This window comes from Hesperophylax consimilis, chromosome 20 (assembly GCF_061612785.1).
Source record: "Hesperophylax consimilis isolate HC1 chromosome 20, BYU_Hcon_1.0, whole genome shotgun sequence".
Lineage (NCBI taxonomy): Eukaryota > Metazoa > Arthropoda > Insecta > Trichoptera > Limnephilidae > Hesperophylax > Hesperophylax consimilis.
The window spans coordinates 12,791,455-12,818,407 of NC_142855.1; the positions used below are offsets into that span (position 1 = coordinate 12,791,455).

The 26,953-nt window shown below is 36.1% G+C and overlaps 1 protein-coding gene across 1 annotated transcript in view; it reads left to right on the top strand.

Annotated features, from left to right (window-relative positions):
* The window catches only part of Socs36E (Suppressor of cytokine signaling at 36E), a 34,233-nt gene extending 26,704 nt beyond the window's left edge, over positions 1-7,529 (top strand). The window contains exons 7-8 of the mRNA XM_089644086.1: positions 901-1,038; positions 1,482-7,529. Coding sequence (XP_089500212.1) covers positions 901-1,038; positions 1,482-1,648 — 305 coding nt within the window. The 3' untranslated portion in view covers positions 1,649-7,529. The remainder of the gene's footprint in view (positions 1-900; positions 1,039-1,481) is intronic.
* The last annotated feature ends 19,424 nt before the right edge of the window (positions 7,530-26,953 follow it).

Genomic DNA, 26,953 nt, shown 5'->3' on the forward strand with positions numbered 1-26,953 from the left:
AACAATCAATGTAACAACGTAGAAGAATGGAATATATATATATGTTAATGTAACGACGCAGAAGATTGGAAATGATATATATCAATGTAACGACGTAGAAGAATGCTGCTAAATATTTGATAAAAAATTGAGTTTACACATAAATGCCTGTAGAAATGTTACATCTCAAAAAATATCTTCAAAGCTTAAACCAATGAAACTGTGGATAACCCACGGATTCATCGTTTCATTTAGACACAAAGAAAAGCTCTGTAAACAATATACAAAACAACCGGAAAACATAACATTACAAAAACATTTCAAGGCGTATAACAAAAAACTTGCATATTTGATAAAAAACACAAAAGATAATTACAGTAGAACCCCGATAATTCGTTAAGACGCGTAATTCGATTTTTTCGACAAAAAAAGAATTCGAAATTAATTTTTGTACGTGCACGAAAATTTGTTTGTGTAATTCAAGTTTTGCGAAAATAAATCATAAAATTTTGTAAATCTGAATATAAAAGACAGCCAGTTTAAGTTTCCGCACATGTTGATGGAATCCGCCTTAGTTCCATTATGTCAGTTTCCTGAAGCAATTGATCGGTAGGATATGTCTTGATCTTCTGGTGCATTATCCTAATGATAAACTTCTGAACAGTTTCTAGAGGTTTCACATGGTTATCTAAATTGCTTTATGATATGTATATGTACATGTAATTTATAAGACAAAAATAAACCTCCCAAGCTATAGTTTTTATTCCAATATGAGCAAAACTCATTCAAGGTAATTATGGCGCGGTTGTGCAAAGCTTTGGCAGGAGAAGCAGAGGAAGATCACTGTGGGTGGAGGAGATGGGTTCACCAGGACAATTGACTACCACTAAAGCATTGTTTCATAGTTTGGTTCGCTTACAGGGCTGATAGAGCACTACAAGGACCCGGCTTGCGTGATGTTCTTTGAGCCGATGCTCACCGCACCGCTCAGTCGCACGCACGCCTTCCCGCTGCAGCACCTGTGCCGCGCCGTCGTCGCTTCATCTACCACATATGACGGTCAGTATTCACTCGTTGCCAAATACCTCAAAACATTAGCGAATTTAGCCATTTTCACAAGAATAATCTGCAATTTACGGGTAATGTGTTTTTAAATTTTAGAATGGCATATTAAGCATTTAAAATATTCCTTTATGTATTTCTTTGAAAAGCTTGAATAGCCATAAAACAAATAACAGGAGGGAAAGGGTCACCCGCCACGTCAAGACCTGAAAGCACCCCACCCCATGAACCCAGATACCACCATGATGGGGCTGACACACTCGGGCTATACTCTCATCGCTCGCTCCCAATGGGAATATCATAGGTAAAAGTTACCGGGGCTGCCGTACCCATTCTCTCCCAAATAAATGATTAGGGCACTTATGGCACAATGAACAAGTATCCTTTTAAATTGACAAAATCTTAAATTAAAACTGTTTTGTTTCTCTTCTGCTGTCCAGGTATCAACGAGCTCCGACTGCCGCAGACGATGAAGGCCTACCTCAAGGAGTATCACTACCGCCAGCGGGTTCGGATCAAGCGCTTCGATGGCCCCCCGCCAGGTCTCCGCTGGGAGCCCGAGGGCCTCATGGGGCCCCTGGCCGACGGAGCCCAAGACAGGCAGTAGTAGCACTGGAAGTGGAGTGATTGTCATTACACTGTGGAAACTGGTGAATCTACATCATAAATAACCAATGAAACTGACTGGACTATGGAATCGATTCACTCGAAAATGCAAGCTCAAATAAAATAAATTACACGTACCACGAAATTTATTCCAAATGTGACGTAGATTCACCAGTTATCCACTTGCACTACTAGATTCCGGACGCTGTGTAGTAGCCTGCAATCACACAATTCAGAATCGTTTAGCCGCCTCTTGTGCATCCCGTACGATGCACAGAGTCCACGTGTTTCGAGAGAAAGAGATATCGGGGTGCTGACGAGAGATGCGTCGGGACTTGACGAGACTTGGGACTACCGGAGATTGATCGGGGCCTTTGAACAACTCTGCGGAACTCTATCTTCGGTTATCCAAGACTACGTTATTGACATCCTCGAAATGTGCATTGCAAAGGAGCAACTGTGATCGACATTATGGACAAAAATAACAATCATAATTTTAGTGACTTAAAACTCAAATGATCGAAATCATTCATATTGGGGCAGGGTATTACAAAAGGTTTAAAAAACATGATTTGTGCACCGAACTAAAGAAAGTGTTTTTTTTTTTGTGACTGGAACAATGAAATAATTGTTTTTTAAACATATTTTATCATTATGATGTTTGTTATTTTATTATGGCGATAACAATTTTAGTATTATTAATGTAATTTAGAATAATTTTTTACACATTTTTTTTAATAATGCATTATTTATTTCTGAACGAATTTAGAACGAGGCATATTTAGAGAAAACAATTCTTATGGAAAAAGGATGGATTTACGGTACTATTTTGATTATTCAAACTGAATGGGGATTAAGGTCGATATGGTCTTGTCAAACTCTCGTCACAGTCGATGCCGTTTTGATTTTTGGACATTTGAACGGTTCACGCCTTTTATTGAACCCATTTCAGTTTTGTTAAATTTGTGAATTTGATAAAAACCTGAAACAATGAATAAATGAAAAGAGTGACTCATCCCGGTAACGTTTAATCGTAGCAAGTAAAAACAGTGAAACCTACGCCTGTCGTTTTTGAAGGAATATACAAAAAGCTTCAGGATTCATCTTTATCCATTTTCTAACGTGGCTGGAAAATATTTTCATGGAAATTTGTATCTTGGGGTGCGTCTTAACACCGAACCAAACTGCCGAGCGAATATACCACTTATGGGAAAGGAACGAAGCAACCCAAATGGCGCGAAACGCCGCTTGCGGTTTCTTGTGTCTGTACGCAGCATAATAAAATTATAAAGGGACCGAAAAAAAACTCTAATAATTCTGTTCATTCGCAGCAAAATTCAGCGAGTACCAATATTTGATTTTTTATTTGAGTAATGCGCCGTGCCAATTACTGAAAGTGTTGGACTATAGGGAGGGCGTACATGTAAAATATACTAAAAATGGAAACAGGTATTTCGTAAAAGCTCACAGACACCGCTATCAATCTTTTCATCTTTTGGTTAAAGTTAACCCTTCAGGCCTCTGGCACATTAACAGTTATATTTCTTAAAGATGCTGTCAGGAAGTCGGAGAATTTGTGTGTATTTCCGCTTCTCAATAAAACCCAAATAAATGGTATTTTCTAAACGTTTCTGAAAACTAAAAACTGTTCTTGAAAGGAAATAAAATACGCTTTCTAATTTTTATTATTAGAAATAAACGTAAAATTTTTAAAATATTTTATTTTTTAAATCAATAAGTTTTAAAAACGTTTTTTCGTTTACACACTAAACTAAAATTACTGGTAATGAAAAAAAACCCTTTTTAAGAGACAAAAATGTACTATAACAAACAATATAGCTACTTCACTTTTTTTATTTCATATAAAAATAATTATTAAAAAATTCACAAACATTCAACAAATTCAAAGTTTCAGAAATTTTTCTCAAATTGAGGTCAGAACCTTTGCTTTCATAGAGGGGTACATTTTAATTATTCTTTGGTTAACTTTGAATTTAAAGCGTGGTGTTGTATCACCCTTTAGATCATATTTCTAACCATGGCAGTAAAAAAAAAACAAAATATGAAATCTATATGAGCTGTTCTCAAAAGCAGACAAATTAGACTGTTTCCGAGGAAAATTCACTAAGATAAAGATAATATTCCATGTTCCCACCATTACGCTCTGTACAGAATTATTCTATTTCCGAGGAAAATTCACTAAGATAAAGATAATATTCCATGTTCCCACCATTACGCTCTGTACAGAATTATTCTATTTCCGAGGAAAATTCACTAAGATAAAGATAATATTCCATGTTCCCACCATTACGCTCTGTACAGAATTATTCTGTTTCCGAGGAAAATTCACTAAGATAAAGATAATATTCCATGTTCCCACCATTACGCTCTGTACAGAATTATTCTATTTCCGAGGAAAATTCACTAAGATAAAGATAATATTCCATGTTCCCACCATTACGCTCTGTACAGAATTATTCTATTTCCGAGGAAAATTCACTAAGATAAAGATAATATTCCATGTTCCCACCATTACGCTCTGTACAGAATTATTCTATTTCCGAGGAAAATTCACTAAGATAAAGATAATATTCCATGTTCCCACCATTACGCTCTGTACAGAATTATTCTATTTCCGAGGAAAATTCACTAAGATAAAGATAATATTCCATGTTCCCACCATTACGCTCTGTACAGAATTATTCTGTTTCCGAGGAAAATTCACTAAGATAAAGATAATATTCCATGTTCCCACCATTACGCTCTGTACAGAATTATTCTGTTTCCGAGGAAAATTCACTAAGATAAAGATAATATTCCATGTTCCCACCATTACGCTCTGTACAGAATTATTCTATTTCCAAGGAAAATTCACTAAGATAAACATAAAATTCCAATTTCAGAATTATTCTGTTTCAGAGGAAAATTCACTTACGATAAACATAAAATTCTATTTCTAGCGTTGGCATCATGGGCATATTTGGGTTTCACTGTTTCTAGCGTTGGCATCATGGGCATATTTGGGTTTCACTGTTTCTAGCGTTGGCATCATGGGCATATTTGGGTTTCACTGTTTCTAGCGTTGGCATCATGGGCATATTTGGGTTTCACTGTTTCTAGCGTTGGCATCATGGGCATATTTGGGTTTCACTGTTTCTAGCGTTGGCATCATGGGCATATTTGGGTTGCACTGTTTCTAGCGTTGGCATCATGGGCATATTTGGGTTTCACTGTTTCTAGCGTTGGCATCATGGGCATATTTGGGTTTCACTGTTTCTAGCGTTGGCATCATGGGCATATTTGGGTTTCACTGTTTCTAGCGTTGGCATCATGGGCATATTTGGGTTTCACTGTTTCTAGCGTTGGCATCATGGGCATATTTGGGTTTCACTGTTTCTAGCGTTGGCATCATGGGCATATTTGGGTTTCACTGTTTCTAGCGTTGGCATCATGGGCATATTTGGGTTTCACTGTTTCTAGCGTTGGCATCATGGGCATATTTGGGTTTCACTGTTTCTAGCGTTGGCATCATGGGCATATTTGGGTTTCACTGTTTCTAGCGTTGGCATCATGGGCATATTTGGGTTTCACTGTTTCTAGCGTTGGCATCATGGGCATATTTGGGTTTCACTGTTTCTAGCGTTGGCATCATGGGCATATTTGGGTTTCACTGTTTCTAGCGTTGGCATAATGGGCATATTTGGGTTTCATTGTTTTAAAATCCGTTGTTTTGCTTTATTTGAATAATCTTGGTATATTGTATTTTAATATTACTTTTTAAAAATATATTAACTTACGTTTTTTATTTATCTGTACTCGAAGAATTTTTTTTTAAGATGGTAGGAATGATGTTGGAATAATGGACGCTTAGATAGTTTGGTCCTTACCAAACTGTCATTAAGTGTCCCTTTCTTGATGTTATGTATCAATAATGAGAGAGTCTTCACGTTGTGTGAATGAAACAAACGACGAAAGTAAAACATGTGTCATCTTTAATCTTCTTACTATCAAAGATGTCGTCATTCTCAAAGTTATAGTCCGCTGAGAATGTGCAATTTTTTTTTTAAATTGCAACACTAAAATGGTTCAAAGAAAAAATATTGTAACTTTTAATATAAAATCTTTAGAGCACAGGCGTCAGGTGGGAATGCTGTCCTTGTTCTACCGGTATTTCAATGGAAGATGCTTCTAGGAACTACAAAATTTGTACACAGTTAACATTTATCACATGAGAAAAGTTTTTTTTCTACAACTCGTTCTTGATTTTAACAGCTCGGCTCTGGAACGGTTTGCCGGCCACTGCGTTTCCTCACTCCAAAACATGGTCTCTTCAAGAACTATGTTCACTCCTTCGTCTCCTCAACCAAGGCACATGACAGTGGCCCTTGGGGAAATTATTTTCTTCAGGGCCTCCCGTTTGAGGTTATTGTAAAAAAAAGGTTGTATTAATTTTGTTTCTCTTTGATTTTAATATGTTTGTTTTGTATATGTTTTAAAATACACTGTATAACACTGCGCATACATTATTCTGTTTCCTACAAAAAAAAACGAATTTTTGAAATCAAATTTCACTAACCTTTGAGTTACTGCTGATTAGCACAATTCGTCGAATGGCGTATAATATAATCTATAAAGCTGATCGTCAAGAAATAACATCTTGTTGTTACTACCGTGTTAACCCATTGGCATCCGAATTGTTTGGCTAAAAAATTGGCCTTCACATCCGAATTAATTTTGTACCAAAAGTTTTAAGTACAGTGGTGTACTAAATCTTACATAACTTTTAAACTAAACATGCAAACGAAACAATCTTTTTTAATTTACTTGTGCATTGAATCAAGGTATGTAAAAAATGTATGCATTGTTTAGAAAAAAATAATAATATGATTAAAAGAGGATATGAAAAATTTATTTTTTCAAAAAACAATTTTTTTTCTTCATTTATTATAATTGGATTAAGAAAAGTTGTACATTAATCATACTTATTACCATAATATATATTTTTTGCCATTTGGGCTCTTGTTAGCCGCCCACCATGCGTTTTACGAACAAGCTTGTCAATTCCCGAACCACACTCCATTTTGAAAAAAATCAATGAAGCTGAAATATAACAAAATTTCAATCGTTAATACCAGGAAAAACTTGTATAAACGGAGTCCTGCCAATTACTACGAAATAAATGCTTAATTATCTACAGAGCGATTGGCATTTAAAATTTTAAACACAGATGTCAATAATGTATCCCTTTTTGGGTTTTAAGCCGACAGACATCAGACCCTCAGTCGTTTGATTTTAAGACACATCGCCGTACACACGCTGGGACGGCGTCGTTTGAGGTCAATGGGTTAATGCTACGAATAGAAATTCTCCGCAGTTTATCGAAGTCACCTCAATTAGTTTTCATTTGACTTTTAATAATATAAATTTCAAGTTCTGCCGAGTATAATTATGTTAATGTGTGACACTCATAGATAATTGGAACAAGGGAGATGCGCCATGAACTATGAAACCACTCTCGTTCGTCCATACTACTTGGAATAATGCTGCTCGCACCTGTTTCTACCTACAAACTAAAGACATAACTTTCGTTGCATAGCCGATTTGATACTCTGCGCTGTTGCATCAGCATGTAAACTTTTCGTATCTTATCCCTTTGTTTCTATTATCTACGGTGACAGTTGTTTCCTAAGGTTTTTGTGGACCCACTCGATGTTTTCATTGTTTCACCGTGCGTTATAATTTTATTTGAATGTGTAAAATTTTGTACATAGATGTAAGAAAATTCGATAAAGGACGTATGTTGTGTATATTGGAAAATAGATATATTTTAATGTTATGGAAGAATGCTATTTGTAAATTTGAAGAAATAAAATCTTATTTAACATTGCATACATTGAATTTCATTTTAAAATGTGCAAATCTCTTAACGGTAGATGGCAGGCAAAATGGTGTGATTTGACGGAAAACATGTCTAAAACTACCTTTCGTTTGCCTTTCCCAGACCTGAACGGACCGTTGTTTTTCAAAATGGTCATGTTTTTACCTGTCACAGATGACATCTGGATAATATATGTATATAAAAACACACCCGTATTCGAATGCGACGTCGTGTCAAAATTTCAAAGCAATCGGTGTAGAACTTTGGGAGATTTAAGATTTTGAACAAATGAATAAAAACATTTTTATTTATATAGCAAGTTTATTGCCGTTTTTATCATTTATTTTTATCTTTATAGTTTAGGTACATGGTGTTTGTTAATTAAACCAAAATACTTATAGTTTACCGAGTAAATAAGTTTATTACCGTTTATATATTTTTATCTTTGAATTTTCAAATGAAGTCCACAAAGTTTAATGTACATGGTGTTTGATACAATTTTTTTTAAGGAAACAACATGAATATCGCTTTTCTGCAGTACATATGTAAGGATTGATATCTTTAGTAGTTTACCCTCCGTACCTGTCCTATTATCATTGTCACCAGGAGATGGGAAGTACGAAGTCAGTACCTTTTCTACCGCGCAACTGATCACAGTACATATCTACGGATTGATATCTTTAGTAGTTTACCCTCCGTACCTGTCCTATTATCATTGTCACCAGGAGATGGGAAGTACCAAGTCAGTACCTTTTCTACCGCGCAACTGATCACAGTACATATCTACGGATTGATATCTTTAGTAGTTTACCCTCCGTACCTGTCCTATTATCATTGTCACCAGGAGATGGGAAGTACGAAGTCAGTACCTTTTCTACCGCGCAACTGATCACAGTACATATCTACGGATTGATATCTTTAGTAGTTTACCCTCCGTACCTGTCCTATTATCATTGTCACCAGGAGATGGGAAGTACCAAGTCAGTACCTTTTCTACCGCGCAACTGATCACAGGTTGCTAGGTTGCAATTCCGGGTTACAGGCAATTCACCGTGGAGATTTTTCGCTGACACAGAGAGGGAAGTTCTCTCAATTTCGTTCCCCTTTCTATATTTCGTACACAAGAAACTCGCGACTGGAATTATGGGAAAGGAACCAAGTAACAAAAACAACAGATTTGCTTGGTTCCTTTTCCACACATATTCCGGGTCTATAAACTTAATGGCAAGCAAATGATGAAACATTTGTAAAAAAGATCATACTTAATACTAGGTTCAAACAAGCCACACATTCTTATTGGTTTGTTGTTTTGCTTTAATATTCCGAATAATAATAATAAAATATAAGAAAATACACAGATTTAGGAAATGAGATTAAAAGAATTTGGCATTCTCAGACTATAAAAATATTACCATTTGTTATTTCGGCTACTGGCATTATACCTAGCTCTCTCATTTAAAATTTAGGCGTATTAGATCTGTCAAAAAATTTATATATAAAAATTCAAAAATCAGTCCTTTTAAATACATGTAGGATAACAAAAGATTTTTTAAATATTTATATTGAGGGATCAGTAGGATTTATAGGCCCTGTTAGGAGTTCTACCGAGCCGAACCCTCTGATATGAAAATATCTGGAGTCGGTGAATTATTTTCCCATTTGATCTCTGGTGAGTTGACGTGTTGTTCTTGTATTGTTTTGTATTTATTTTGCTTATATAATGCACTTGCATAATGTTGATTGACTAGATGATCATTTGTGGAAAAGTGTGTGGAAGGGTTTAGTTTTTCCTATGGGGAAGATTTAACCCGTACATAAATTCGGAAAAATATATTAAAAAAATAAAATTAATGATATAATATATATTGATGTCACAATAAAAACATTATGATAGTTAGGGATTTCTCCCGTGCCTTAAACATTATTTTTTCTTCCGTTTACTGTACACCCGTGTTATGGCAATACGCCTTATCTATAAATACAGCATTTTGGCATTAAAGCGCTCAATCAATTCCATTCGACGAGTTCCATAACGTGGACTTTTATTTGTATTTAGCTGAATACCAAATTTGAACATTTTGCGATTCTAGTATAATGTATTTATACACTTTCGTGAGAACAATCCAGGTTATAAAAACTAATAGATAAAATTACAAAAACCTACTCCGTCAAACACCACTCACTAAAATGACAAACAATACAAAGGAGATGTGGGACTACTTTAACTCATCCCACATATGATAACACTAAAATAATTACTCCGCCGCCTGAAGCCCCGGGAGAGCTAGGCACGGACGGGAACGCAACTCTCTGCCATTCTAGTTTCAACTTTCGACCAGACCACCACTCTCCACTACCACCGTCTCTGCGTTCGCATAACTTGTAAATTCATTCTCGCAAATAAATTCAACAAAGATCGCAGACCTTTATCTTTCAATCATCCGAATTCCTTGAACACAGATTTACGATACCGGCAGCCATCGTAAATTACACGCCACACATCGCTATCACACTGGCGACTCCACGCTGCCACAGAGACATAATGATCATCGGCTGATGTGACTACTTGAGCACCCTGTACTGACGGAAAGTCATGTGACTACTTGAGCACCCTGTACTGACGGAAAGTCATGTGACTACTTGAGCACCCTGTACTGACGGAAAGTCATGTGACTACTTGAGCACCCTGTACTGAAGGAAAGTCATGTGACTACTTGAGCACCCTGTACTGACGGAAAGTCATGTGGCTACTTGAGCACCCTGTACTGACGGAAAGTTCATATTATTATTATTATTAACGTGTAACAGCGGTCTAAGTTTTACATTAAGATCATGGACTAGAGATGAGGGGTATTTATCGTACCCAGTAAAAGTACGGGTATTTTCATGCGATACTTTGTACTTGTGACAAATCTCCAAAATACTTACAAGTATTTTATACCGGGACTAAACATTTTTAAAAGGTACTTTTACCAGGTATTTTGAAGGTTTTTTTTTATGGGTATTTGTGACCGGTACTTTTTATGATGATTTTTTGAGATCGGAAAAATGTGGGTAATTTTTCATTTTTTGACAGGGAATTCCGTAGCTACCCCCCACGCCCATGGATTTGGAAAAATTATTGCGGGGAATCACATATGAATTTTTGTTTGTGAGGAAATTTTTTCACTGAAGTACCTATATGTAGAAATATTTTGTGGGGAAGTACATATCTGAAATGTTTTGTGGGGAATCAAGCTTACGTAGAAAATTTGTGGGGAATATGTGGGCAGAATTTATGTGAGTGCAGTTTAGAAATTACTTATTCTGAATCAATCCTCCCGGTATTTTTACCAGGTATTTCTTTGTACCTGTACTCATTGTACCCAGTAACGAAAAGTACTCATAGGACCCACCTCTATCATGGGCTAGATTGTACAAGGTTGCTTTTTCAGTCACTAAAGGGTCCAACACACTATGAATTTTAGAACTTAGGAGTGTTTCCCGATCATATACGAGTACAATAGGAGTGTTTACAATCTGTACCGAATCACACAGTATTGTTGTATTGTATCACATTGTTATTTCCTGATGCACGATATTTGTTTATCGTCACCACGGCGACCACGGAATTCATTATTATTATCGCGTCCGAGCTTATACAGCTTATACAGCTTTTAATATAGGGTTCATAAAACACTTGAGATGATTAGTGACGCCCTGTCGTTTCGGATATTGTTTAAAATCACCATAGCTCAAACAATACCCATAATAAATCACTCAGTTGACGCGAGAGTGGTATATTTATATGATTTAAATATGATTTAAGATTTTCACGGCCAAAAGTATTTTTGTTATTTGTTTTTGGGGTATTATGCCGTGTTGCGCTAACTCCTTCTTTAGCCAACGTTTCGGACAGCATTGCAGTGTCCATCATCAGGGCAGATGTCTTATTTGAGGTTGTTTTTTTTTTTTTTTTGATTTTATGGATTCTTTCGTAATCCTCTAACTAGCTAGGGCTTATAACAATACCCTTCATGTTTCTAACTAACTAGTACTGCGGCTGATTAGCCTTATTACTATCACCATCTGATGGTTGTATTTAATTGACTGAATTTATGTTACATTAATAAGTTTTATGAGGAAAAATTCTTAACTGGATAAAAAACCTCATACAAATGACAAGAAATAAAAAACAATAAGTTCTGAACTTTTTACGCTGTTTGACTTTATGATTTACTGAATTTAAGTATTTCATTTTTTCATGTTTTGGCTGCGTCCTTTTCGCTTCGGTGGTCCTGCAAAAAAGTTTATGAGAGAATTAGTGTGGGAGAAAAAACACATTTTGTTATATTAAAAAAGGATACTATTTCTTCGTCATCGCTGTTATTTTTCTCATGGAGCTTCACGGTGTGATCTCCTTGAGGAGCTCCATTAGGATAATCAGTTTCTCTGTCTTTGATGAGCAGGAGGCCAGTTTTTCGCGTACCCTGATGAGGCCTCGCAGTAGGATCATTATGTTCTCGTCATCAGAGGATCCGGTGTTTGGCGCTTGGCGTTGTTCCGGTGTGGTTCTTGGTGGTTCCTGTTGTTCAGGAGCCTGTTGCTGGTGGTTGCTTCGGCCCGCTACGTCCGCCCAGGATCGGCCGTCAACTCTGGCCGCGGGTCTCTGTGCCCGGGGCTCTGCCTCTTTGCGCCTCTGGGCGTTGGATTGCTCCTGTCTGCGCTGGAGAGCAGCTACGTATGCCACCCTGTTGGGGCATTTGCCGTAGTTTGCGGGATGGGCTCCGCCGCAATTGCAGCAGACGGCCGGCTCTTCTCGATCGGTTTTGGGGCACTCCGGTGTGGCGTGACTGCCTTCGCATTTGACGCAGCGGGCAACGTGTGCGCAATTTCTGGACCCATGTCCGAAATTTTGGCATCTGTGGCACTGTGTTCCGTGTTGGAGGTGGTTGCTTCTATACTTCCTCAAAGTAATCCTGCAGTGGCACAGGTAGACCACTGCGGCTCTCAGGTGGCCCATGTTTGTTTCCTGGCCAAAGTGTGCCAGGTAAAGCGGGTATTCTGTTCCCGGGGTGGTCATCTTGACCACAGTCCTTGCCGGGAAGCCTTGATCCTCAAGGTCTTGCATAATCTCCTCTGGTGACAACTTCGGGAGTCCTCTGATGACGGTTTTCTTCAATTTATCCGCTTCTGTGGTGTAGGTGTGGAACGGCTTCTCCTCTCCACGTAGGGCTGCTGTCAGTTTTTTGTGGGCTTCTACTGAGCTCACCACAACGCTGATTTTGCCTCCTTTGGCATACCTGAAGTTGAAGTTGGCACTTCCAATGTGCCTCTGTACTTCTTTTGTGATGTCGCCGTGCGTCATTGACCCTATGGCCATGATTACGGGCGGGACTCGAGTACTCTTCCCAAGAGTCGCAGTAGTCGTTGATCTTTGTCTGGCGGGCGCCTGGTCTCTGCTGGTGGACGCCGCTGGTCCTGGTGGCGTCGGGCGTTTCTTCGTCGGTGGCGACGGGATATCCTGGGCTGGTTCTCTTACTTGATGTAAGGGTTCATATTTGTTTTCTCGTGAACCACGCGAAAAATGGGCTTTGGGGGGGAATGGGGGCGCTTTGAAGCCGTAGCCCTCGTCCATTCCTCTACCATGGGTGATGAGGCTCTTGGTGATCCGGTTGCCGAGCCGGAGCCGTTCTGCGAGGATCCAAACACGAATTCCCTCTCGTGCGTATCTGGATTGAGTCTCCAGCCAGTGGCCCCCTCCGGGAAGTCCATGGACAGGGGCTTGTTGCGCTTAAATGTCGCTTTTCCTCTTTGCGTGCGGTGGAAAGGCATTTTTGAGTTATTTTATTCTGAAATGAGAAAAATTTGTATTAGTTGAGTAATTTGCAGAATGCCTTGAGAAAGGCAGTTGGGACGACGTATGTGAATTGCGAAGATTGCCTTGAAAAGGGCAGTTGGGGCGCGTGCGCCTGCTCCAGGCCGGCTGGATTTCTCCGGCCGGCTGTAAGGTGTTGGGGCCTGGCTGTGTGAACACAAGCCAGACGGAAGCAGTTTTGTGGCTATATTATAAGCCACGAAAAATCCTCAAACTGCGCAAAATCCACAAGCAACGCAAGTCTCTTTTTTCCTCAATCTATCTATCTATCTATCTATTTGAGGTTGTGTTAAAATGTGAGCTTAAGTATGAGGTTGTGATACCGTGTTGCCAGCTCCAACCCTCTGAGCTAACATTAACGTATCATTTTTTTATTTAAAGTGGTTTTCTTCGTTTAGCTCTGGTGTATCCGTCAATTACCGGATACCAAGAACTATTAAGCTTAGCTCCATCGTCTCTATTAATGTTTACGGGATTTTTATGAATTTCAATGGCCTCCGTAATCAGCCGTGCTCTATAAGTTTTCGGTCTCCCCAGGATTTCAGGAACAAATCCAAAGTAATGCCCGGTGTCAATCAAATGCTCGGCAATTGCCGATTTGTCAGGGTGGCCGAGTTTACAAGCTCTGAAGTGTTCCGAAATTCTTTTGGAGATAGTCCGCTCTGTCTGGCCTACATAGACCTTGTCACATCCGGAACAGCTGAGTTTATACACTCCATCTGTTTCCAGAGGAAACTTAGTCTTTGCAGACCTCAGTAAGTCCTGTATCTTTGTTGTTGTTCCGAAGACAGTCTTGATATTTTCCTTTCTCAAAAGCTTGGCAATTTTGTCTGTCACATTGTGCACATAAGGCAGGAAGGCACAGCCTTTCGACTCTTGTTCAACTCTGTCTTCGTTTGGTGCAGATTTGGCTCTTATGATTTGCCTTGTCTGACTTGCTGGGTAGCCGTTACGCTCCAGTGCATCGGTCAGCTTCGTAAGTTCCGCTCCGATTTTATGTTCTTCGCATATTCTGGTCGCTCGGGTCACCAATGTATGGATAAGTCCTCTCTTCTGCGCTGGGTGGTGGTGCGAATCAGCGTGTAAGTACCGATTCGTATGGGTTGGTTTCCTATATACAGTATGCCCTAGGCTACCATCGTGTTTCCGCATCACCTCCACATCTAGAAAGGGCAGGATTTTATCTTCGTTTTCCAGTTCCATTGTGAATTTAATTTTGCTGTGGAGAGAATTAAGATGGTCCAGGAATTCGTTTAGTTTCTCCGTTCCATGAGGCCAAATGGCGAAGACATCGTCGACGTAGCGCCACCATACTTTAGGGACAGCCGAAGCTGTGTCGAGTGCCACTTCTTCAAACTTCTCCATAAAAAAGTTGGCTAGTACTGGCGATAACGGACTGCCCATCGCAACTCCCTCCAATTGCTCAAATAGTTCACCCTGAAATGCAAAGTATCCCGTTTTGAGGCAGTGTTCAAAAAGTTTGCAAATGTCTTCCTCATATATCTCCCTGAGCATTGTTATGGAGTCTTCTAGAGGCACATTTGTGAAAAGTGACACGACGTCAAAGCTGACCAGAATATCTCCTTCCTCAGTCTTAACTTTCTTGAGCTTACTTATAAGATCTGTTGAATCCTTAATCCACGATTCAGTTTTACCAGTTTGCATCTGCAGTAATCTTGAGAGGTATTGGGAAAGTTTGTATGTAGGAGCGCCAATAGCGCTGACAATCGGTCTCATTGGGATTTCCTTTTTATGTATTTTTGGGAGACCATACAGGGCAGGAGTTCTAGAGGCTTTTACAAAAAGCTTAGACCAATCCTCTTTCCTGATGCTAGACGCTTTCACTAGTTCCCTTGTCTTTATGTCAATCTTGTTGGTGGGGTTGTTTTTAATCTTCTTATAGGTGCCTGAATCGCACAAGAGGTCTTCCATCTTCTTTGTGTAGTCTGCCGTATTAATCACGACAGTGGCATTTCCTTTATCGGCTGGCAGAACCAAGATTTCCTCATTGGCGCGTAATTCTTTTAGGGCCATAAACTCTCCTTTCGTGATATTGGGGCGGGGTATTTCAGCCCTTTTCAAAATATGGCAAGTCTCTTGCCGGATGTCCTCTGCTTGCACCTCTGACATTTTGTGTACTTTCATCATTGTATGTAGTGCAGTCTCTACACCACATACGATGGATTCCACAGGTATCTTTTTGGGGGCCACTGCAAAATTCATCCCCTTTGCCAGTACAGAAGTTGCGTCTGGGCTCAACGCAAGGGTCGAAATGTTGATGACAACTTTATATTAATGGTTGACGCATTGCATTTGACATTGCAATCTGCACCTTCGAGCTATGACTTTGTTGTGCCCGTTTGGAACAAGTTTTGTATTAAAACTCTAATTAATCTCAAATCAGCAACAATAAAATTAGGTATTTTATTTGGTATCAGGTGTATACACCTCATTTTAAAATTATCGCCGTTATTGTACAATTCTACATTATATCTAAATGGGAAAATTTAAGAACTTCCCAAGATTTTAAAAATAAACTCGGAGCGCTTAGAGTCCGTAGAGTCGTAGAGCGATTACAGAACATTCTTTAAATACAATAAAAAACCTTGTTTATCATTAAAATTAACCCTTCCATCCCCATTGTCAATTCAAATTAAAACAAACTTTATCATTCTTTTTACCGTAACGGTAGCGATTTAGAAAAGCCATGTTTTTGTTTTCTTACTTGTAATCTTTTCTGTGGAGTCTATTTTTTCTGCTCGTTTGAAATCCTTATTCCCGCCACAAAAACGATAAATATTTTGACATTTGCTGATTGTGAGTTTCATCGAATTTCTGCCGTCATTGATTAGTTCATTTAAGGTGAGATATCAATATTTTATACTCGAATTACAAATATTTTAACGCATAAATATGTGTTCTATAATAATAACATCAGTTCAATTGAATCCTATAATTTCTATACGCGCTATATCCGATTTTTTGACAAAATGATCTGAGTATGACATCTTGTTCAAATTTTTACGAGCAACAAGAGGAGCCTTAAATTGAGTTTCAAAACCCTTCTTATCACGACCAAAAACCATGTTAAAACTGCGAGTGAGAAACCAAATCCGCTATATCATACAGAAAGTTACTATCAAAACCCGCTATATCGGATTCAACCAATCACAAGCAGTTATTTTGCCAAAATACAATATGGCCGTCGCTCTGACGCCACGCTCGTGTGTCAAAATGATCTACGCGTGTGTTTCTAAACCCGCCATATCGGCTCAGTTGACTTTCAAAAGCCTCTATATCACGAAGTGAGTATCAAAATCCGCTTTATCCATTTTATTTATCGAAATTACTTAATTATTGCTAGACATATATAGAAAAATAAATGCTTTTCGAAATTTTATTACTCCAATTCATTGTATAAAAAATTGTAATGCAATTACTTATGTACGCTTGAGATGAGACAGTTTTTTTCGGTTTTCTCCAAATCAATGAAAGTTGATATAGCGGGTATAGAAATTACACGACTCAATTCACTGTTCACACTCATTTGCTATTCAATGATTTTAAGTTAAAATCAATGAATAGTTATAAAAGGAAGAAGTGTGTGGAGAGAAAAAAAAATGAAATCAAGAATATGCTCACGAATTGTAATTGATTGTTAATACATTGAAAAATGAAGTGAAAGTGTTTTTGAAATATGTCACGCTAAGAAATTTAATAAGTTAGTTTTGTATGTTAGAAAGGAATCATGAAAGATGTCTATATGTAGTAATTTGTCGTAATGGGTGTATGTTGTGATTGCGCGAGTAATTACTGAGTTGTTTGCTGCATTGGTATTGTTGGCTTCAATATGAAAAAGTGTAGTGTGCCTGGTACGCCTCGTTGGAACGATATATACCTATGACGGGTAAAAACATGCTTTTTTGAAAAACAGCGCTATCTTGCCTCCTTATTGTACCTTTTTTAAATGTCTGCTCAGAAGATTCTCGTTTATGAGCACAAACTGCCTCCTGTTTTAGTTTTAATGTGCTTGTTTTGTCCTGTCCTGCTATTAATGTTATTCTAAGTTTTGTCATCACTTTGTATAAACAGTATATTTAGTGCTATAAAATTGGATGTGTATTGGGTAAGGCACGCTGTAGGAATAATTTTAAGAACATGACCACTGATACTAAATTACCATTTGTAAGTTTGTTATAGTAAGGCGCACCTCAAGTGAAAAGTCACTAAACTGTATATCTGTTGGATGTGAAAGCAACACGCGCTATTGTTTCTCTATCTGCACTGACAGACTGAGCCACAGCATGGCGTGGCGGGGTACAGCAAGTTTATCAATAACGTAATAAGTTTTCTGATATATTCGATCGATTGTTATTATTAGTTCTTTAATACGCACTTTCTCCCCAGTCGTTCACAATAATACGTAATTTTCCCCAGTTGTCCGTAATAATACGTTATTTCTCTAAAGTTGTCACTGCAGTTCTCTACAGTGTTAAATTTTGCTGAAGTTACGGGAAAGTCCAAATTATTAATATAAAAATAATTTCAAGGGCGATGTGTTAGGACTGTTATGGGTCGGATATTATTGGCGCCTTATCGCCTCAGCAATTCGGTGCCCGGAGCAGACTGCTCAAATGGCGCCTACGAAGGGCCGATCCTGCTCTCCAGTGGGAGTGTCAGCACGAAGAGCCGAATTGCTTTTTCGGCTGCACCTGTAAGTGCATTCCAAGCACAAGAACGGTTTATCTCAAGTGTGGATTCTAATATGACGAACCATTGCGCTTTTTAGACTGCATCTGTAAGCGAAATGACACTAAACTGTATATCTGTTGGATGTAAAAGCAACACGCGCTATTGTTTCTCTATCTGCATTGACAGACTGAGCCACAGCATGGCGTGGCGGGGTACAGCAAGTTTATCAACAAAATTTTTATTTATATTTATTTTAGTTTATTGCAAAAGGTAAGCATTTACTAACACTATACTAACCTGTACATAACCAAGCACTTGAATACTGCTTGCTAACAACGTATGCGGGGACATTCGAGGTTTAGCTTCGTTCTTTAAATGTAGAGTCGTTCATGAAAAAAAAAATAGAGTCCATGCTAGTGCCCTGAAGGGGTAACCATAAGTTACCTATACCGGGACGGGTAAGTGGTGGGATCCTCAAATGCATCTAATATAAGTGCATTCCGAACACGAGAATGGTTTTTCTTCTTTAGTGTGGGATCTAGTATGACTAACCGTCGTGCTTTCATAACTACCCCTGTACTTACATTCCGAGCACGAAAATGGTTTCTCGCCAGTGTGGGTTCTAATATGACTGTCCATTGTGCTTTTATAACTGCACCTGTAAGTACATTCCGAGCACGAAAAAGTTTTCTCTCCAGTGTGGGTTCTTAAATGATGGAAAATCAAAATGATCTTACTTTTACTCTTGTAGGAAGAAGTAAGACAGGAAAAAAGATTTATTTTCCGTCACGTTTTTCTTCCGGGTATCTTAGTGCCAGTTATTATAAAAATTCTGAAATAAATAAATTTTAATTTTTTAAATGGCATCAAGGGTATTTGACAGATAAATAGCAAATCAAAAGTAAAATATCTCCTCTACAGCTTGAATACTTCACTAGTTTTAACACAGAGAAGTAATCAATATGTAGAAACTTTTGAAAGTAAATAAAAGATGTGCATTTAGTTTCCAAAATGGAAAACCAATTGAGTTCTACCTGAGTTCCACCTCTGAGCTCAATTTGAGCACGAAAAAGGTTTCCTCCAAGGGCAGTTTCTGAACACCACGAAGGTGTCAGGGGTATCATTGAACGTGGTCCAAATCACTGAGATGTCACTCACATTGTCATCTACCAACTATAGGAACAATGTGAGTATATGAACCATTAATTAACATTTTAGGTTGCAATTTACGACACCCGTGCATTTAGTGTGAGTAAAAATGACATTCTGACTTACAATAAGTTAAATGATAATAAAATGATATTTTTTATGGCGTCATTTTTGTGAATAATCACCCCGAGGGCGCTTCATAAAGAATCTAAGGTTGAATGTATTTTAAGGTTATGTATGTATTTTGGTGAAAGACGCAACCAGCCTAGTAAATAAAGTTACTATTACATTCGATATTCTTTTAGTGACCAGTTTTTCATGTCCTAGGGAATGAAATATTATCTTCTATAAAAGAATGAGAAATGTGAGGAGATTCCAAACCTCCAGTTTATATTATCTTCTATTAAAGACTAACTTCATAATGAGAAATGTGAGGAGATTCCAAACCTCCAGTTTATATTATCTTCTATTGAAGACTAACTTCATAATGAGAAATGTTAGGAGATTCCAAACCTCCAGTTTATATTATCTTCTATTGAAGACTGACTTCATAATGAGCAATATTAGGAGATTCCAAACCTCCAGTTTATATTATCTTCTATTGAAGACTAACTTCATAATGAGAAATGTTAGGAGATTCCAAACCTCCAGTTTATATTATCTTCTATTGAAGACTAACTTCATAATGAGAAATGTTAGGAGATTCCAAACCTCCAGTTTATATTATCTTCTATTGAAGACTAACTTCATAATGAGAAATGTTAGGAGATTCCAAACCTCCAGTTTATATTATCTTCTATTGAAGACTAACTTCATAATGAGAAATGTTAGGAGATTCCAAACCTCCAGTTTATATTATCTTCTATTGAAGACTAACTTCATAATGAGAAATGTTAGGGGATTCCAAACCTCCAGTTTATATTATCTTCTATTGAAGACTAATTTCATAATGAGAAATGTTAGGGGATTCCAAACCTCCAGTTTATATTATCTTCTATTGAAGACTGACTTCATAATGAGCAATATTAGGAGATTCCAAACCTCCAGTTTATATTATCTTCTATTGAAGACTAACTTCATAATGAGAAATGTTAGGAGATTCCAAACCTCCAGTTTATATTATCTTCTATTGAAGACTAACTTCATAATGAGAAATGTTAGGAGATTCCAAACCTCCAGTTTATATTATCTTCTATTGAAGACTAACTTCATAATGAGAAATGTTAGGGGATTCCAAACCTCCAGTTTATATTATCTTCTATTGAAGACTAACTTCATAATGAGAAATGTGAGGAGATTCCAAACCTCCAGTTTATATTATCTTCTATTGAAGACTGACTTCATAATGAGCAATATTAGGAGATTCCAAACCTCCAGTTTATATTATCTTCTATTGAAGACTAACTTCATAATGAGAAATGTTAGGTGATTCCAAACCTCCAGTTTACATTATCTTCTATTGAAGAATGACTTCATAATGAGAAATGTGAGGAGATTCCAAACCCCCAGTTCAAATTATTTTATATTGAAGAATGACTTCATTGTGAGAAATGTGAGGAGATTCCAAACATCCAGTTTATATTATCTTCTATTGAAGACTGACTTCGTAATGAGAAATATTAGGAGATTCCAGACCTCCAGTTCATATTATCTTCTATTGAAGACTAACTTCATAATGATAAATGTTAGGAGATTCCAAACCTCCAGTTTACATTATCTTCTATTGAAGAATGACTTCATAATGAGAAATGTTAGGGGATTCCAAACCTCCAGTTTATATTATCTTCTATTGAAGACTAACTTCATAATGAGAAATGTGAGGAGATTCCAAACCTCCAGTTTATATTATCTTCTATTGAAGACTGACTTCATAATGAGCAATATTAGGAGATTCCAAACCTCCAGTTTATATTATCTTCTATTGAAGACTAACTTCATAATGAGAAATGTTAGGAGATTCCAAACCTCCAGTTTACATTATCTTCTATTGAAGAATGACTTCATAATGAGAAATGTGAGGAGATTCCAAACCCCCAGTTCAAATTATCTTATATTGAAGAATGACTTCATTGTGAGAAATGTGAGGAGATTCCAAACATCCAGTTTATATTATCTTCTATTGAAGACTGACTTCGTAATGAGAAATATTAGGAGATTCCAGACCTCCAGTTCATATTATCTTCTATTGAATAATGACTTCCTAGTGAGAAATGTGAGGAGATTCCAAACCTCCAGTTTATATGATCTTCTATTGAAGAATGACTTCATAATGAGAAATGTGAGGAGATTCCAAACCTCCAGTTTATATATTTTTTATTTATTTATTTCACGCCTATTCAGGCTTTTACATACATATATATAAAAAATATTTACGAAATTATACACGAAAATAGTGCAGGAAACGACTCTTTAAAACAATTGCATAAAAATAAATATATAGTCAAAATATCGCCGAACTTGATCTACACAGCATGCAGGCACAAAACATCAAATATTTTTTTCTGCTTCAGCTGACAAAATTATTATGTGTTAGTCAAATTAAATACCTATATTAAAATATTCCACTACTTGATGAAAAAACTTCAATAGGGTATGCTTATACAGGGTGTCCGGAAACTCGTAGTACAAGCGGGAAACTGGTGAATCTACATCACATTTGGAGTCGATTTTGTGGTATATTTTTTTTTTTATTTGAGCTTTCGTTATCGAGTAAATCGAGTTTGAAGTTGATTTTTTTTTTTTTTTTTTAATCAAATTCTTTTAAATTATTACTGAAGATCAAAGTACCCAACTAATTAAAACTATTTGAAAGTAAAACAAATGAAGAAACTCGGATTTGAAGCATTATTTTGAAATCACCCTTCATTTAACCCGGTGTAATCATAAAATATTTCTGCTCTGCAGGGTTAAAACATCTGTTATTCAACCCTAAACACCAGAAAAAACTTTAACCCTAAAATAGCCGAAAAATATTTTTTTTTGGTTTTTTTTTTTTTTTGAAAATGCTCAAATCAAAAAACTTTATGTTTTTTTGGGTTCCCCATGTGGTGTAGATTCTCCAGTTTCCCGCTTGTACTACGAGTTTCCGGACACCGTGTATATTGAAATTGATGTACTAAATATATCAACAACATCGTAGTATTTGTTTCCATCTTCAGCTGTTGAATCCGTCGCATAGGAGTGTGATATTGGGACGTTGATATAGAATTGCTACAATAATATGGTAGGTACTGTCTTGTAACCGACCTGCTTGGAGTATGAAAAGAGATTACATATAATAAATCAGGGGTATCAAACATTGAATTAATGATTTTATACAAACAGGTTAAATCGGAAATAATTCTACGATCAGATAATTTTATAAAATTTATTTAATTTTATTGAAGACTGACTTCAAAATGAGAAATATTAGGAGATTACAAAACTCCAGTTCATATTATCTTCTATTGAATAATGACTTCCTAGTGAGAAATGTGTGGAAATTCCAAACCTCCAGTTCATATTCATAGTGAACAACCCAGTGAGGCCAACGTTGCTGAATTGAAATGTGAAGTACTGTAGAGTAATGTATCAATAAAATAATAATAATAATAATATTATCTTCTATTGAATAATGACTTCATAATGAGAAATGTGAGGAGATTCCAAACCTCCAGTTCATATTATCTTCTATTGAATAATGACTTCCTAGTGTGAAATGTGTGGAGATTCCAAACCTTCAGTTTAAATGATCTTATATTGAAGAATGACTTCTTATGCAACGCATTCATGTTCGTAGTTATTCAAATCATTTTAATAATACCGTGTTGCTATCTGTAATGGCGTTCAGACGGGGCGATTTTAGTTGAACAACTTTTACTGAACGACAAAAATTGAACAAGATTTCGTTCAGACATTTCAATTTAACTCAAACAATCAAGATGGCGTCAACTGAAATTATTCGTGCGTGCGTCTCTATAATTTCTAATATTTTGCAGAACTAACTGTCATTGAAAACACAAAACAACAAAAGGATTCTAAAAAGAATTGAATTAGGCGTAAGACTATTTAGAGAGAGAGATAGTATTACAATTTTAGAAGATACTGAAGGGTATCGAAATCATTTACGAGGTTCGTATAAACAATTTGGTAAAGTTGCTGAATTCCGCTGCACACATTTAAATATAAATAACATTATTTGATTTCAATTTAATTACTACTGCAAACAACAATTCAAGTCGGTGGAGATGGAAATAGGTACAAAAAAATGGTTTTTTGTTTGGTTTATTGAAATAATTTAAGCGTGTTTCCTAACCTTCAAAATTAACTCATCTAATAAGATCATAATCTAAAGATAAATGGAACTTTAATGCATCTTTACCATCTCCCCCGAAATGTCACCAAACACGGTCGAAGCCATTTCATTTCAACGTTTAAATTCTGAATGGTGGTCTTACACCAGGGTGTCCAGAGTGTCCCATTTCTATATAATATAATTGGCATTTTTATTTTTAAATATTTCTTGTTTTTGCTCCCGAAGACAGGCATCTTTTTATATATACCTATAGTCATTTTTTAGGGGTTTAACTTGCGATATTCGCGGTTAGTTGAATTCTTTACACATATTAAATGTATGGAAAACACCATATTACACCAACTACGTGTATCATATTACCAACAAAATGTTATACATATTATTGGCGTCAGATTGTAGACCGTTTTGCCGGCCTCTGTGTTTTCTCCCTCACTATTTGTATTGTATTTTTTATTTTATTTTTTTATTTTATTTTATTTTTTTATTTTATTTTTTTATTTTTATTCTAGATAAAAGAAAATTACATTTTCACTTATTTAACTAGAAATAACATATATATTACACATAAATATATTACACACCGATATTATTCATTTTCATTGTTTTGTTGATTGAGCATAAAACTGAAATTTTTTTTTTAAATGTACCTATACTTTTTTCATTTTTAATTTCGTCTGGGAGGCAATTATATATGTTGCTTCCCTCGTAACCAATGGATTGCTTGCCATAATGAGTATATATGGTGTTTAAATGTATTTTATCGTGTTGCCGTGTAAAGTGTGTGTGTACTTGGGGCGTTTTAATGAGTTCTGTATTTGTATGTATGAGTTTATTATTTATTTTGTAAATAAGGAGACACGTATTATATTCATATAATTTTTTTAATTTTAATAGTTTTGTTTCAATAGATAATTTTTTTGTTGATGTTCTAGGTTTGAAGTGAAATAGCTTTTTGATTACTTTGTTTTGTGTTACCTGTAGTTCGTTTATATATGTTTCACATGTATTTCTTCAGATTTCAAACAAGTAGTTTAAATGTGAGTGTACGAGGCTATAATATAGACCTTTTTTAAATTTTTCTTTGGTAACAGAAATGATATCCGGCTGAATACGCTAATTAAGGGGGTGATTTTATCTTTAATATCTTGAATATGCTGTTTAAAAGTTAGGTGTTTATCAATACACAGCCCAAGATATTTCTCCTGTATAAGGATTTGCAGGTTGTTATTTTCAATTTTTAAGGGTACATGAGGAGGAATTATTTTACGAGTTGAGCTTAAAATCATGTATCCTGTTTTTTTAACATTCATTGTTAATATATTTGATTGGAGCCAACTGTTAATTTTGTCTAAGTCACTCTGTGCATTTTCTAGTAAGATGTTTAAATCTTTACCCCAGTAGAAAATTGCAGTATCATCTGCATATAAAAAAAATCACCGTTTAAATCTAATTGGGAGATATCATTTATATAAATTTGGAACAGAAGTGGTCCTAGTATGGATCCTTGCGGAACTCCGTAGTTTATTGGTAGGTGGTTGCTATTTTGATATTGATGCTAACGAATTGCTTTCTGTTGCTAAGATATGATTTGAATAGATTAAGAGCAGGACCAACTACACCAATTTTCTCGAGTTTCTTGAGAAGTATGTCATGGTTTACTGTATCGAAGGCTTTTTGAAGGTCAATTAGTATAGATATAATATAATTTCCACCATCAATGCTGCTTCTAAGTTTACTGATTAAGTCATTTATTGCTGCAAGTGTGTTTGATTTTTTTCTAAAGCCATATTGTTTTTTATATAAGAACGATTTTTTTGATAGAAAGTTGTTTAATCTATCGTAGATTACACGTTCAAAGATTTTAGATAAGATTGGTAAGATAGAAATGGGTCTGTAATTTGAGGTATCCGTTTTGGACCCACCTTTGTGAATTGGTATTACCTTAGCAATTTTGCAACTATCTGGAAAAGTTCCCTCTTTAAGACACTGATTAATTAACTTTGATAAAATAGGAACCAATTCTGTGGAGAGACTTTGAACTGTCTTACATTTGAGTGTATCATAACCAGCGCTTGCATTTTGTTTTAAGGATTTTATTATTTTACTTATTTCTAATTCCGTGGTAGGTTGAAGATATAATGATTCCATGCTATCATGCACTAATGTTATTTCATTGACTAGATTGTGTGTGATTTTGTTGTGTATATTATTAGCTAAGGAGGAGCCAATGTTACAAAAGAAATTGTTAAAGTGGTCGCATATCTCTACGTTGTTTGTAAATATTTCGTTGTTAATGATTAATTTATTACAAAAAGTATTCAAAGTATTCGATTGGTTCTGTATGATGTTGTTTATCAACTTCCAGGTTTTTTTACTGTTGTTTTCGCATTTTTTAAAAAGATCACCGTAGTGTTTTTGTTTTAAGTTTCGTTATTTCTTATTAATATTATTTCTTACTACTAGAAAATCTGTTTTCAATAACGTGTTGTTTGGTTGTTTTTTTAGTTTCAGGTGTAATCTGTTTCTTTTGTTGATTAATTTTATAAGGTCTTTGGTTATCCAGTCTAGGTTATTTATGTTTTTTGTGTTAATTTTAGTGATGCTATTATAATTAATTTTATTTGTGAGGTAGTTTACAAGATTGTCATAGTTTAATACCGAGTCGTCATTCATGTTAAGATAAAAGGGATTTTGGATGATATCATTCTTTAGATTATCAAAATCAATATGTGTATATATTCGGGACGACTTTACGATGAGTTTTTAGTATATGTGTGAATTACATCAAGGAGTAAAATATTGTGGTCGGATATTGAATTATCACAGTTCGTTAATGAGTATTCTAGTTATATGTCGGTGAGTATATGATCAATGATTGTGTTTGTATTTTCTGTGATGCGTGTTGCGTGTTTTTTGTTTATTTTGTTCAAAATGATATAATTATTTAAACTAATAGTATTTGTGTATTTACGAGTGTGTGTATTATTATTATTAGTTGGATCAAGCAGATTTATGTTAAAGTCTCCAAATATAATACCTCTTTTAAATGTTTCTAGCTGAGAGGAAAGTGTCTCTAATAAGTCTTTGAAAACAGTATTTGGTTTTTAATCCTATTTTAAGATTGAGTTTGCTTACATGAATCCATAGAAAGTTGTTATCAGAGTCACACGTGTTATCAATCACATTGTATTCTAAAGAATTTTGTAGAAAAATAGAGAGTCCGCCACCAAGTCCAGCTCCCTGCGGCCGGCAGGATGCTTCGTGTTTGTATCATTCTAAGTTGAAGTACTTCAGGTCCGCTTCTTTAAGCCAAGTCTCACACAAGAGGATGATGTTGAAGTTCGAGTTTGTGGATTTCAGTAAGCATTTGATGTCATCTAGTTTACCTCTCAGGCTTCTGATATTTAGGTACATAAAAGAGAGTAGGGTTTTTCCT